Here is a 12967-nt window from a genome sequence, read left to right on the forward strand (position 1 = left end):
CGCTGCGCTCCGTAGTGCGACGCCCAGAACCAAACTGGCCATTGCCGCGGGCGGTGGGAACATGCCTGATCCCCCCCCCGCGAACTCGTTTTGAATGCCCATGCTGGCCTGGCCACCGGCCCCCAGCCCCCCAGCACGCGCCTGCCCTGGCGAGGGCAGCTTGGCCCGCTTGCGAGGGCAGCCTGCTCCCCTTGCCGGCTTCTCTCTCAACAGAACCCCGATCCATCCTCCCGCCTCGGACTCCCGGGCGGGGCGTGTGCCCACTGAATTCCCTGCACCGCCCGACCAGCCTCCTGGTCCTGGCCTGCGCCCGTTTTCTGCTCCCATTTTTGAATGCGTGTGGGCGGCGTCGTACCCCCCCGGGGTGCGAACCCCCGTCAATCCCACTCTCCTTCCGGACTGTTTTCGTCTTGCGGGGCTGCACGCCCGTGCACACGAGCATGTCGCATGCTTGCCTCGCGCATGGCCGCACCGGCCACCCGTCCCCGCTGTTTTGTGCCTGAAATGCTCCCCCCGGCAACACCACCAGCAAACCTGCTTGCATGGGCCTCGGGCATGGACTGCGCCCTGGTTGCGCAGAACACGACCTGCTCCAGGGTGCCACTCCCCTTCCCTGTCCCGGCAGGTCACCCCCCATGTAATTCCCCTGGCGTGCTGGGAGCCTTTGGCGCAGTGAAATCAATGCAAGAGAAGTCAGGGCAGGCTAGATCTCATGCCAGTCATCCTCCTCCCCGTCGGCCCGCTCCAGGCCCTCCTCCTCGCTCTCGCTGCCCTGCAGCGCCAGCACTGCCTCGCTGTCGGCATGCAGCTGGGTCAGGCCCGTCAGGTCCTCCAGCGTCGACGGCGCCCTCAGGCTCTGCGGGATGTGTGGGCCGGGGATCGGACCCCTGTGCACCCATCCACAGCGCCACATGCCCAGGCTTCGAGGGTTGGGCTCCTCACGGGACCTCCCTGGCACACGACCTCCTCGAACATCACCAACCAGCTCTACCCTGCACCTGGATGACGAACGCCGTCCCGGTCCTGGCAAAGGAGGAAAGCACCGCGGGGGAGCAGGCCGTGCAGTACCTGGAGGCCGACCCGGTCATGCACACCTGGGGGGGGCCAAGAAGTGGGAATGCTGTGAGGGAATGGGCTAGGAGGCATGAAACACCCGGGGACCTGCCAGAGGCAGATGCAGGGCGAGAGGACCCTGCCGTGATCTTGCAGCACCATCACCCCAACCACCTCGCCTGTGAGAAGCCGGTGAGCTGGCCGCGGATCATGTGGGGCGGGCTGCCCAGCACCGCCGGGTCGGCGGCCTGTGACGTCTCTGGAGCCCGCCCCGCCGCAGGGGCGGCGGGGCCCAGGGGGTGACTGGCCACGGCCATGGCCAGCTCCACCGCCAGCGCCCCTGCAATGGCGCTGAGCCCGGGGCGGGCGACCGTGCACTGCGCGGAATGCAGGAGTGGGGCATGGAGGGCGCTCGCGATGCGAGGGCATGTGCGCGCGTGGGGGTGCACACGCCAGTGCTGGCGCAGCGAGGTACTCGCACCAGGCCGACCTGCTGGTCTAGGGAGAGGTCGGCGGTGGAGTCCACGGGCGCCACGACATCGTTGCAAAAGTAGCAGCCCAGGCCAGCGCACGCAGGCAGCCCGCCACGCTCCGGCGGCGAAGCTGCGGTGACGTCGCCTTCCGTTGCAGCGGGTGTGGCGGCTGCGGATTGGACACGGGAGGGAGACGTCGTGGTCGGTGCCCAGCTGCGACAGGATCCTGGGGTGAGGCACCGCCGGGCACTCCCTGCAGGCCACCGCCTCATGCCCCACACCACATCCCGCGCCTGCGGGAAGGCCGTGCCGCATGACCAGGTAGCCATCGAAACCCAGGGCGGCGTTCACCACCAGCTTCCGGGCAGCTGCACCCAGGAGCGTGGGCAGCCAACGCGACTCCCGAGTGTCCATGAGGAGGAAGACGATGTCGTGCTCCTCGATCAAGGTCCTCAGCTCCTCGGTGGCCTCCGCCGCCTGCAGACATTGGACGGTTGGCGGGGGGCAGGGGGGCTCAGGGTGCATTGTGAGCGTCCCCGACAGACACCAGTGCAGAGGAGCTGGGCAGTGGGCAGCAATCCTCGCACGGACCCTCGTACCTCGGCCTCCTCGTCCGGAGTGGCGACGTGCCCCGGCATGGGCACGCTCATGGCCAGGCCCCTCGCATCGACGCCGGGGAAGATAGCCGTCAGCGCCTCTGCGGCCGCCTGGGCCTTGGGCACCCCGCCCCCCAGGCAGTCCTCAAAGGTGTAAAGCGACTGCCGCACCTGAATGGGGGAAAAGATGATGGAAGGCGGGTACCGTATTGATGTCTGGGTGGGTGGCTGTGATGCTTTCTTGTCGAAGTGGTGACACCCTGGCCACGCACCACAGCCCCGCAACAACGCATCCCTGGCAGCGGCGCATGGTCGCGGGACCAAGAGCCAGGGTCCCCCTGCCCTCAGGCCTGAGGTGTGCGAATGCACCTCACTCAGATCCGACATCGACCCCAGCTCTGGGACCAGCGCCGCCACCATACCGGGTTGCTGAAGGAAACACGGGCGTTGTCGACCAAGGTCAATCGCCGCACGCCCCACCCCAGCAGCGTGCGCGCCACGGAGCAGCCGAGGGTGCCGGCGCCAAGCAGGAGGCAGCGCTGGGAGGAGAGGGAGCCAACCTCCAGGCTGGGCACGGCGCGCCAGCGCATCAGCCTCAGGTTCAGGTCCACCGCTGTACTCGAGGGTGAGGGAGGGGTTGTTGAACGTACTGGGGCTCAGTCAAGCAACCCATCCACGGGTCTCTCCTGTGTGGCAGGCGACCTGTGCACCGACGCCCAGGAGAATGCAGAGGGAGTTGGAGCAACATGGCTCAAAGTTCCCATCTCAAGACAATAGCCTGCCATCACGACCTTCCTCCCAGGCCATACGCCTGCCCACCTGAGGCAGCAAGGCGCTTAGGGTCCATGGCGGCAGCCAGATCGGCGACACGCGGTCCGGGCTTGCCGCGCGAGTTCACCTCCCAGCCGCCCGCGCCAGCGGGGGCAGAACCCTCGAGATCTACCCCGGGGAGGTCGACGCCCAGCACGATCGAGCCCTGGGCGCTGCTGCGCCCCTGGCGCTGCCGCAGGCACAGCACGTCGAGGCTCCGCACTTTCCATCTCGCGGCCGCCAGGAGAAGCAGGGGTCGGAGCGAGGCGCTGGGGCGCTCCGTCTCGCAACTGCTGTCCTGGAGGGCCAGGTAGGTGCGGGGGCCTTGGCTTGCAATTGCCAGGCTGGACCACTCCGTCAGGGGGTGGCAGCTGACAGCCGGGCCTGCTGCCCCTGCGTCGGCTGCTGCATCCTCCAGGCCAGCTATCGTCACAAGGTGTGCAAAGTGACCGCCTGTCTTCAGGTGCTCATCGCATGCTGCCATCACCTGCCAGAGGTGATTTGCCAGATGTACTGAGGCAGTGGCCGCTGCTCGACTGCAGTCTCACATGTCACCAGAGTTGTTACGAGCTGGAAATCGCAGGCTTACGCAAGCCAGCCCCACAGGCACACGCAAACATGCTACCTGCCTACACGGGAAAATCCCTTGCCTGATCTGCGAGACCTCCTGCAAACTCTTCGGCTGCGGGCCGTGCAGTGGAAGACAGCGTGAATGGTCGTTCAGGCTGTAGGTGAGGCATGCCAAACCAGTAGATGTACTTGGAGTGCTTGAGGTCGCAGTGCGTCAGGAGAATGGGGCGCAGCATGAGGGAGGGCTGCTCCACGGCACTGCCGTCCTGGATGCAGGCCCAGATGTCCGAGGCGGCCTGCACAGGTGAACGGGGTGGCACGCGACTGCCCTGTCTGACAGACAGACGGCGACGCAAAACATGCTGCTGCCTTGATACTCCATGTCCCCAACCCCTCTTCCCCACCTGGGCCGTAAGGGCTTTGCGGTCAGACTGCGTCACCTTCTCCACAGTGTTGTACACAAATGCCTGGCCCAGGCAGGCCAGTCCACGAGCGGACATCGCGGGAGGCAAGCTCAGGGATCCGGGTGAGGCTGTGACGAAGCCAGGAATGCCCGCAAACTGGCTGGCAGTCAGGGTGGGTGCAAACGAGATGGGGCCCTCGTCCAAGCGCAGGTCGTGGAGCTTGTTCTCCCCCAGCTGCGCCCAGAAGGCCACATCGATGGCACTCTGGAGAAATGATGGGGTTCGAGGTACATTTGTGGCTGCACGGGTTGGGAGATGCTCCGCTCCTTCTGTCGGGCATGATCTCTGCAGGAGTGCAGGGCCAGCCTGCTCCCTTGCTCACCTGGAGGGGCTCGAAATGCAGCATGATGAACCAGCACAGCTATGAAACAGCTCGAATGGATCAGTTGAGTAGGCTTCGAGGACTCTTCAGCGTTTGCGGTGCCGTGCTCCTGATCATTTTGGCACCGTGGCGGAGTAGGGTTGGGCTACCTTGGATATTGGCACCGATCTCGTGGTGTAAAGCACGCTGTGGTTGCGAAACATGATATTTGCAACTCGATGACCGGTTCCGTGATCGTGATCAAGCGCCGGACAGTGGAAGAGTATACAAGAGTGTATCACGACAGATCTCCGACACCTCAGTGGCGCACGGTGTCCGCTGCCTCGACTTCTACCATACAATGAGAGGAAGGGATCTCAGTGGAAAGGGGCAGCGTGCGAGCATAAATACATGCAACGTATTTGGGACCTGGGCATCCTATACATCCCAGGTCAGGTCAGTGCGATTATCAAATATCAAACCAGGTCTTCACCGCCGTCTGCCCCAGCTAGCTCAGGAACATCCTTCCCTGCCAGCTCAGCAAACACGTTGCGCAGCCTGGCGATGGAGTGGTCGCTGCTCTGGTGCCTGGACACCAGGATACCCTCGTCGATGAGGCAGCAGTGGCTCACCCACACCGCGTCCCAGGCCCGGCTGCCCTTCTCTCGCTCAACACGGCGCAGGTGCATCACTCGGCCGGCAGGGTACATGGGCAGGTACAGGTGCTTGTAGCTGCACTTACCCTCGAAGTACCTGCGTGGGGTCATATGGCGGGTGAGAGGGCCTGGGAGGCTGCCACCCTCGTCTGCACACTTGCAGCCCACCTTCACCCCCCCACCACTCACTGCAGTACGTATCGCAGCGCCTCCTCCGGGATGTCACGAGGCTGGTAGAACACCTTGTTCCGCGGCAGCCGCCGCAGGGCCGCCGACCTCGCCGACGTCAGGACCCTGAGCTTGGTGAGGCGCGTGGACGCCAGCGCAACCACCATCTGCGCAGGACAGAGGGAGGGGGTGGTCGCTCTCGCATTGAATTATCAGGGGTGTGCGGAATGCCCTTCATCACATCTGCCTGCCGGGGTGGTGATGCAGGATCGATGCTCTCCCCATCCCCTCCTCTATCCCCCAAACTCTCTGCCCCAAAGAAACAAAGCCCAGACCTGGTCGATGAGCCGCTCAAAGGTGATGGTGCCCAGGCGTGGGATGACGTCCTTCCCAATCACGACGTTGGTCACGTAGTCCTCCAGCAGGGGCGAGAGGTTGGGCGTGGCCATCCCCCCCGGCGGCGAGAAGGCCCAGACGCGCAGCCCCGGCGCCAGGGTCCGCAGGCGCATGCCCACCAGCACCGCCACCACGGCGCCCAGCGAGTGCCCCGTCAGCACCAGCCGCCAGCCGCGGCAGTCCACGCGCCGCGCCGCCAGCAGCGTGGCGTAGTCCTCGGGGCCCAGCCGCTCCTCCAGCGGCCCGCCGCGCCGCAACCGCGCGCGCAGCCGCGCCAGCTGCGCCTCGTCGGGGGCCTGGCCAGGGGCTGGGTGGCCCCGCCCCCTCAGGCCCCGCCCCAGCCAGGCATGCAGCGGGCTGCCCAGGACGGCCGCTGCGCGGCCCGAGGACCCGCCAGTCCCCGGGCCACCCCGCTTTGACCCCGGCACCCAGCCCTCGGCGCACAGGCGGTGCTGGGCGTGGCACAGCGCGCGGTCGCGGGCGTCGGGCGCATACCGTCCCACCTCCCGCTCGCACTCTTCGCTCGCGGGTGGGCGCCCCGTCAGCAGCGTGTCCAGGAGGCGGTGGGAGTCAAGGTCGCGGAGCACCGCCTTGGCCGCGGAGTACATGCCCACGTGGGCCCTGACCTCCCCCAGGTCGGGGTGGGCGGCGGTGAGGTCGGCGGGCAGCCAGTTGTTGATCTGGACGGGGCGGTCCATCACGTCGGTCAGCAGGTCCTCCACGCTGCTGGAACCGCGGATGGAAAGCACCACCGTCCTGGTGGGTCTGGTGGATTGGGGGGGGAGGGTGGGAGTATGTGAATGGTGTGGAGAGGGGAGAGATGCGTGCAGCGTTACGCAATGCATGCCCGAGAATCGCCAGAGAACAGGATGCAAGGGACTCAAAACCATGCAGCCATGCCCTTGGTCCAACCCAAGCAAACCCCTGCTGCGTACAGCAGCTCAATGCACCCCCCCTCACCGGTCCAGCACAATGTTGTAGGGCGTGGTGCCCAGCGCCTGGTCTGTGAAGTTGCAGTAGATGAAGTCCTCGTCGGGGACGTCCAGCGTCTGCGGTGAGTGTTGGGGGAATGGGGCAGGATGTGCATTGGATGCACTCCTCCTTGTCTGGGCGGCGGTCATTGTCGGAGCCAGCAAATGGGCTGTATCTCCCAGTCAGAGCACTGTCGGGGCCCCCAAACTTCAGTGAGCAATCAAAGTCCCTCCGCAAGCTTTTCCCTTGGCTGACTGTACCGCCCAAGTTCCACCAGACTCAAAATCAGCAAAAACACAAGGTACCTTTCTCGCGCCTACGTAGTGCCTGAGGGCCTCCTTGTCCTCCGCGATCTTCTGCTGGAGGGGAGGGTAGGCCGCAGCCGCGACCTTCTTCCTGGGGTACAGGGATAGGGCCAGCGCGATCCGATTGCGCCAGTAGCTCCAGGTGAACCACCACGCGAACCTGGGTGCGTGGAAGGGGTGGTGCCTTTCATCAAGAGAATCCAGCAGCCCAGATCCGCAAGGCCGCAGCATGCTGCAAGGGGAAACTCCCACCGCCAGCCTCCTGTCTCCAAACAAGTAGACCCCCCCCTCGCCTCGTGGTGGTCCAGATGTAGGCGGTGCTGCCGTAGGCGGCGATGGCGTGGCGCGCCCAGTACGCCGCGTCGTCGACCTCCGCCTGGCTGGCGGGTTGCGGGGCCCCTGCCGACGCTCGCGCTGCCTCGTCCGGGTCCACCCCCGCCGCGCGCGCCTCCTCCCCCGCCCAGTGGGAGGGGGTGACGTAGGTGCTGCACCCCGCCGCCACCGCCGTCACCCAGCGCAGGAAGGGGCCGTCCCAGTCCCGCAGCACCCCCGCTGCCGCCTCGCTGCTGGAGGCCTGGGACGAGGGCGTCGAGCCGCCGCCGCCGGCGCTGCCGTCCCCGCTGCGACCCTGGAAGTCTGAATCCCCGCCCGCCTCTGCCACATCCTGCACCGGCGCCGCCGGGATGCCGCCCAGGGCCTGCACGCCCCTGGGTGGAAGCTGCTCGTCATCAGCATGCTCCATGCATTCTTGAAGGGCGTCGTCCTTGGATGTGCTCTGTGACTGGTCCACCTGGCAGCGGGGACACCCCGGCGCAACGCTGGAGCAGTATCGGTCGACGAGGCCCTGCACTTCGTCCCAGGAGTGTGAGCTTGGCGGCAGAGTGGGCATGGGCCCCGGCACCTGCGCCTTTTTGCCGCCAGACACACCGCGCCGGCGCGTCGCCTCCCGCTCGAGCGCCGACCGGCGCTGGTGCGTCTGGAGGAGGCCCGTGAGCACCACGCCCGCCACCAGGTCGCTCTTCTCCAGATCCACGCAGCCGAAGAAGCGCGCAAAGGTGGACGCCAGCTCCTCCAGCGGGGCGTCATGGTCACTGGTTGGGAAAGGTGTTGTGGGTGGGTGCCTCGCTGGTGTGCACGTTGAGGGCAGGGTCAGGCAGCCGGCCTTGGGCAGTACTGACGCAAGTCGACTCAACCCTGAATGTCTACTCCTCGGGCCCGGTATGATAATGGGCAGGGACTGACAAAACCCTACACCGCAATCCAAAACTCACTCTGGCATGAGGTTGGAGTCGGTCACGACGTCGTAGCACCCGAGGCACTTGGAAATGAAACCAAGGCGGCTCTGCCAGCGAGCATTGGGCTCGTAGGAGCCCAGCAAATTGTATCCGAGCAAGAACATCAGCCTGGGATGGGGAGAGAGTGCACGCTGAGCTGTTGATGGGAGCAGCATGCACACCGTCAGGTGAGCTGTGGGGATGATTGTCCACACACGAGAACCCCACAGGCTTCAACATGGCACGCCGGACTTCCTGTGCCCTCCACCCCTCCACACAACTCACACGATGACAAGAAACAGGCCGACAAAGGAGTAGAGGATCGCCCGCAGGGCTCTGACCCTCTGATTGTTGGCGCACCCGCCTGGCACATTGTACACAGCCCAGAAGGCAAATCCCAGCCAGCCTAGGCCGAGCACCCATTTCCCGGTCTGGAAGTATAGCAGCGGGACCATCAGTTTTCTTTTGGAGGGTGTAAACGGTGTACCTGCACGGGACGTGGACAAAGGAAAGGTTGCAGAGATTAATGCATGGCCCCCTGCTGCCTCATATCCTGCATCTATTCCATTGGAAGATTGCTGCAAGGAGGCACAGAGTGGGCCGTTTCAGGAGTCGCTTGCCGGTTCAATACTTTATGACCTACGCCCTTGCGTCTTTAGACCTACCTCGGGTGCCAATCCACACAGTCAATATCGCCGTGATGAGGTTGAGTCCCAGAAAACTGATTGTGCCATAGACGACAGCATCATGTATCCTCTCTTCCCGGGGGCCACACTCGTGAGGCCTGTCAGTCACGCTCATGACAATGATGAGGGACAGCAGGACAGCCAGCGCAATCCAGCCCAGTACAATGCCCGTGAATGGCAGGGCGTCCGAGGCCAAATGCCTGTGTTAGTGGAGGCAAGGGAGCTGATCGGTGGTGACGTCATCTCAAAACCCGCCACAAAGGAGTCTCTATCGCGTGTGGCTTGGATGCCTCGTTTATACAATGCAAGCCTAGTATCATGCCCTCATCTATCCTTACCATCGGTGGCGGTACAGCGTCAGGGCCGGCATGGCACCATTCACCGGGCCTTGCAAGGCGGGTGTGCGGGTGGGCGCGGCTACCTCTGCCACTTGGAGCAGCTGCACAAGAACACGTATTATGAGCACTACCCAAAACAATTCGCTCGTGGCCAATGCAAACGGGCAGCATGCGCGCGCGTAGTACTCCCAATGTTGCCGAAACGAGGAAGGCAGGGACCCAGGTGGTAGCCGCCCGTACGGGCGCCTCAATGTCGGTACCGAGATTCGGTGCTCACATCACCAGAGTGTGATGGCGGGTCACGGCCATCATCAAAATTTGATCGGAAGCTTACGGCTTCCAAGACGTCATCATCGCTCCTGATCGCATGGCAGAGCTCTTCATAACTGCCTTCGGGGGGTTCCAGGGAGTGAGCCGAAACCCCACAGAAGACCTGTTGGAGGACGTCGTCGGTCGCTGCAAGGACAGCAAGACCAACGGTGCGAAGCGCAAGCATTTCATGTATACTTCTGTGTGAGGCCAGGCCGTACTTTTGCTCCTCCCTCCAAGCCTGCTTCCCCCCGAGCTCCCAGACTTGTGGAAGTTGGTCGGGCACACAGTGCTGCCCGTGGCAGCCAAGGAGGTGGAGACCTGGCTTAAGGACACGCTGTATGGAAAGATACTGAGCAACAACTACTCTCACCCTGTTGTTGTGAGATCCCGGTTGGGGATTATGTTTTCAGGGACGATAAGGATGATTCCTTCAGGCTCTGATTCACCTTGGTATCTGCTAGACATCTTGCATGGCTTGGAGGACTGAGGGTCTAGTTTCTCTGGATCAGTACGTTAACCATTCTTCCTGAGCAGGCACACACTCGTGTTATGCCTATCCCAACCTGCCTCTGCGCAAGTCTCAAGCCCCCTTCCTCTCACCCTCCCATCGGAAAAGGTGCACATGGGAGTGGACAAGGAGGCCACAGAGTACCGGCTCGAGACGTACGCCGCAAATGAGGCCAGCTTCAGGTGCCCCGACCAGGCCGGTTGGCAGCCCAGCCAGGAGTCTATCGACGACTCCCATCCCTTTGCCAGCAAGCTTCTTACGGACCTGCCCGTCAGCGTCATCGCAGGTTCGGTGGCGGAGGGAGCTGTGGTGGAGAGTTGGAGCGGGTGGGGGGTGCATTGCAAGGAGCGCAGGCAGCCCGAACTGGATTTGAAACTGTGCAACCGTCTGAGCGCATTCAGGCTCTACAATCCTGCGACATTTCATGAAGTGCCTGGGTCCTTCACTCCCCACCTCGGGCCCCCCTCCCCCTCCCCCCGGTCAAAAAGTATCGACCCCTCTTCCCCCCACCGCTTACAACTCCTTCAGGTCTGCTGAAGGCCCAGGGCCTGCCCGTGGAGCAGTCCTTTGACGCCGGGCGGTTCGTTTGCAACTGGACCTACTACCATTCCCTGCGCCTGGCGCTGGAGACGCGGCCCCGCGTCCACGTCGTCTTCGTGCACGTCCCCCCCCTTGCCGTGATGCCGCTGGAGGAGCAGAAGGAGGTGATGTGGCACGTGCTGGCGGAGGTGGCGGGCGCGGTGGTGGGCGGGCCGGAGAAGGGCGGCGTCGAGGACGCGCTGGGCGGGGTGGACGCGCGGCGGTTGCCCTCGCTGCTGCGCGCGCTGCGCAGGTGATGTGTGCCGGGGGACTGTGGGGCTCCACCGCCGCAACGGACCCCCCCTGGCATGCACCTGCCTGTGGAGTGTCGCTTGTATGTATTGTACAGTTGCATGGTAGCCCGGAGGCAGGGCAAGCACATTCTGCAGAGGAGGGAACCCTGCAAGAAAGTATGTCTGGGCGAGAAAGGGAACAGTGTTTGAATGGGCCAGTGCAGGGCCTGGATACGCTACAATTATTATTTGAAGAAAACATGAATTTGATGTTGGCACGGCATCACTATTGTGGTCAGGTCGAGGGGTGGTGCTGAGCAGGCCAGAAGAGGGCGGATGGCCTGCGCTGAGAGGGCCTCCAGGCCCCAGACTGGAACAGGAGCGGGGCCGCATGGCCAGGCGCCGGGTCGGCAAGCCTGGGCGCCCCACCACCACCTCCTTCCACCCCGTCTCCGCATCTCAGTCGGCGCTGTGCTGGCGACACCCGCTGGGCCCAAAGTGCGTGGCGCCCTCCCCGCGGCGCAGGAGCAGGCGGCGGCAGAGGTAGCAGAAGTGGCTGGTGCAGGACCAGCACAGCATGTGGTTGTTGCCGCCTGCAGGAAGGGGGGGGGCGCGGAGCGCGGGGAGTCATTGTGATGGTCGGGCAGCTTGCTGGGGCCCTCTTCTTGATCATACACATCAAAGGCGACCCCCACCCCCCCCCCACACACACAAAAGAACAACCAAAAACCAACCAATGCCATCCCCTGCTCACCCTGCTTCTCGATGAACTGCCCGCACTGGGGGCAGGGCGCGATGCCCGGCCTGCCCGGCCGCGCGCGCCGGGGCCTGGGGCCCTGCCCCCGCCCGGGATCATGGGGCCCCTGCCCCACGCCTTCCCCCCCGCCCTGCTCGGCGCGGTGCACGGCGACGCGCGCTTCCCAGTCCTCCTCCCAGCGCAGGATCTCGGCCTCGTCAAAGAGCACGCAGAAGCCGTCACCAAAGTGGCGGTAGCCCGAGATGGCGCGGCCGCAGCGGTAGCAGAAGAAGGCGCCGCAGGCGCCGCAGGTCATCTTGTTGCAGCCCTCGTCGCGCTGGCAGGCCACGCCGCAGCGCGGGCAGGGCTTGGTGTCGCGCGCCAGCAGCGCCGCGGTGGCCGCCTCCTGCTCGGCGCGGCGCAGCGCCTCGCGCGCCGCGGCGCCGCCGCCCTCCGCCTTGGCGCGCAGCATGGCCAGGCGCGTCTGCGCGCTGACGCAGGCGCTGCCCGGGTGCCACCCCTCGCCGCACAGCGCGCAGAAGACAAAGAGGCAGCGCGCGCAGCGCGCGCAGGCGTCCTCGTCCTCCAGGCACACCCCCGTGCAGCGCGGGCAGCGCGCGGCGTCGGGCATGGCCGCCAGCGCGCGGTCCAGCGTCAGCGCCTCCCAGCGCGCGTGGAGGTCGGCGGGGAGCAGCGCGCGGAGCGCACCCGGGTCCAGCGCCACGCCGCAGCCGGGCTGGGGGCAGCGCAGCGCGCCCAGCGCGCCCTCGCGCACCGCCAGCTCCGCCGCGGCGCCCAGGCACGGCGAGCAGAAGGCGTGGCCGCAGGCGAGGCGGCTGAAGGCGGGGCCGGGCAGGTCCTCCAGGCAGATGCCACAGGGGTGGGAGACGGCCAGCCAGGCGCGCGCGCGGCACCCCGCGTCGTGCCTGCGGTTGTTTTGCGAGTTTTGGGAGGGTGTTCAAGTGGGTTTGGGATGGACGAGGGAGGTGGCGCTGGCTGGGCATGCACACCTGGGCGAGAGGGGGCACTGGCCCACGGCCCGCGGCGCCTCGGCCCGAAAGCTGCACAGGGGAGCACACGAGGCGGGGCTGCCTATACCATCGGGCAGCTGGCATGCACCTCTCCTCTGTCCCCCCATCCCCCAAAAAGAAAGGCAACGTTTCTAGCCAGCCCCCTCGCCTCACCTCAGCAGGTTGGCCAGCAGCGTCTGCGCCTCGTCCTCGTCGCGCACCTGCAGCCTGAGGCGCCCCGGACCCCGCGCCCATCCGACTCCAGGACTCCCTCGCGCAGCCACTCCGCCCAGGCGTAGCCCGCCGGCTGGGTGGCCAGGTCGGCATGCCACAGGGCCTCCAGCGCCGCGGCCAGCTTGGCCGCCAGCGGTGCGGCGAGCCAGGACGCCTCCAGCGCCAGCCGGGGCGGGGCGAGGCCGGGGTAGGCCTCGTGCAGGGTCAGGCGCAGTACCAGGGGGGGTAAGTACTGGATGCGGGGGGGGGGGGCGTCGGCGGATGGGGGGGGGCTGCTGGGCCCCTCCCCGGCC

At 65.6% G+C, this 12967-nt stretch overlaps 4 protein-coding genes across 4 annotated transcripts in view; 2 read left to right on the forward strand and 2 right to left on the reverse strand.

The window, feature by feature from the left end:
- Window positions 1-703: 703 nt before the first annotated feature.
- On the reverse strand, window positions 704-8493 carry F751_0604 (Ubiquitin-like modifier-activating enzyme ATG7; the record flags this gene model as incomplete). The annotated part of the gene is made up of 18 exons (XM_011400171.1): window positions 704-856; window positions 999-1094; window positions 1365-1430; window positions 1535-1695; window positions 1808-2003; window positions 2126-2293; window positions 2545-2735; window positions 2942-3222; window positions 3680-3798; window positions 3907-4170; window positions 4750-5020; window positions 5113-5258; window positions 5916-6243; window positions 6448-6536; window positions 6765-6924; window positions 7121-7855; window positions 8036-8167; window positions 8324-8493. 18 exons carry the CDS (start codon window positions 8491-8493, stop codon window positions 704-706), a joined length of 3726 nt encoding a protein of 1241 aa, XP_011398473.1.
- Window positions 2486-2899, forward strand: F751_0605 (hypothetical protein; the record flags this gene model as incomplete). Its single annotated transcript, XM_011400172.1, has 1 exon — window positions 2486-2899. The coding sequence occupies one exon, from the start codon at window positions 2486-2488 to the stop codon at window positions 2897-2899; it is 414 nt and encodes a 137-aa protein (XP_011398474.1).
- Window positions 8494-9429: 936 nt separating the features above from the next.
- On the forward strand, window positions 9430-10718 carry F751_0606 (Pyrrolidone-carboxylate peptidase; the record flags this gene model as incomplete). Its single annotated transcript, XM_011400173.1, has 4 exons — window positions 9430-9541; window positions 9635-9753; window positions 9991-10168; window positions 10411-10718. 4 exons carry the CDS (start codon window positions 9430-9432, stop codon window positions 10716-10718), a joined length of 717 nt encoding a protein of 238 aa, XP_011398475.1.
- Window positions 10719-11153: 435 nt separating this feature from the next.
- F751_0607 (putative E3 ubiquitin-protein ligase) overlaps window positions 11154-12967 on the reverse strand; it is a gene marked incomplete at both ends in the record, with an annotated part of 2950 nt that continues 1136 nt past the window's right edge. The window contains 6 exons of the mRNA XM_011400174.1: window positions 11154-11287; window positions 11449-11473; window positions 11567-11797; window positions 12206-12356; window positions 12615-12661; window positions 12685-12906. Coding sequence (XP_011398476.1) covers window positions 11154-11287; window positions 11449-11473; window positions 11567-11797; window positions 12206-12356; window positions 12615-12661; window positions 12685-12906 — 810 coding nt within the window. The remainder of the gene's footprint in view (window positions 11288-11448; window positions 11474-11566; window positions 11798-12205; window positions 12357-12614; window positions 12662-12684; window positions 12907-12967) is intronic.

This window comes from Auxenochlorella protothecoides (assembly GCF_000733215.1).
Source record: "Auxenochlorella protothecoides strain 0710 unplaced genomic scaffold scaffold108, whole genome shotgun sequence".
Taxonomy (NCBI): domain Eukaryota; kingdom Viridiplantae; phylum Chlorophyta; class Trebouxiophyceae; order Chlorellales; family Chlorellaceae; genus Auxenochlorella; species Auxenochlorella protothecoides.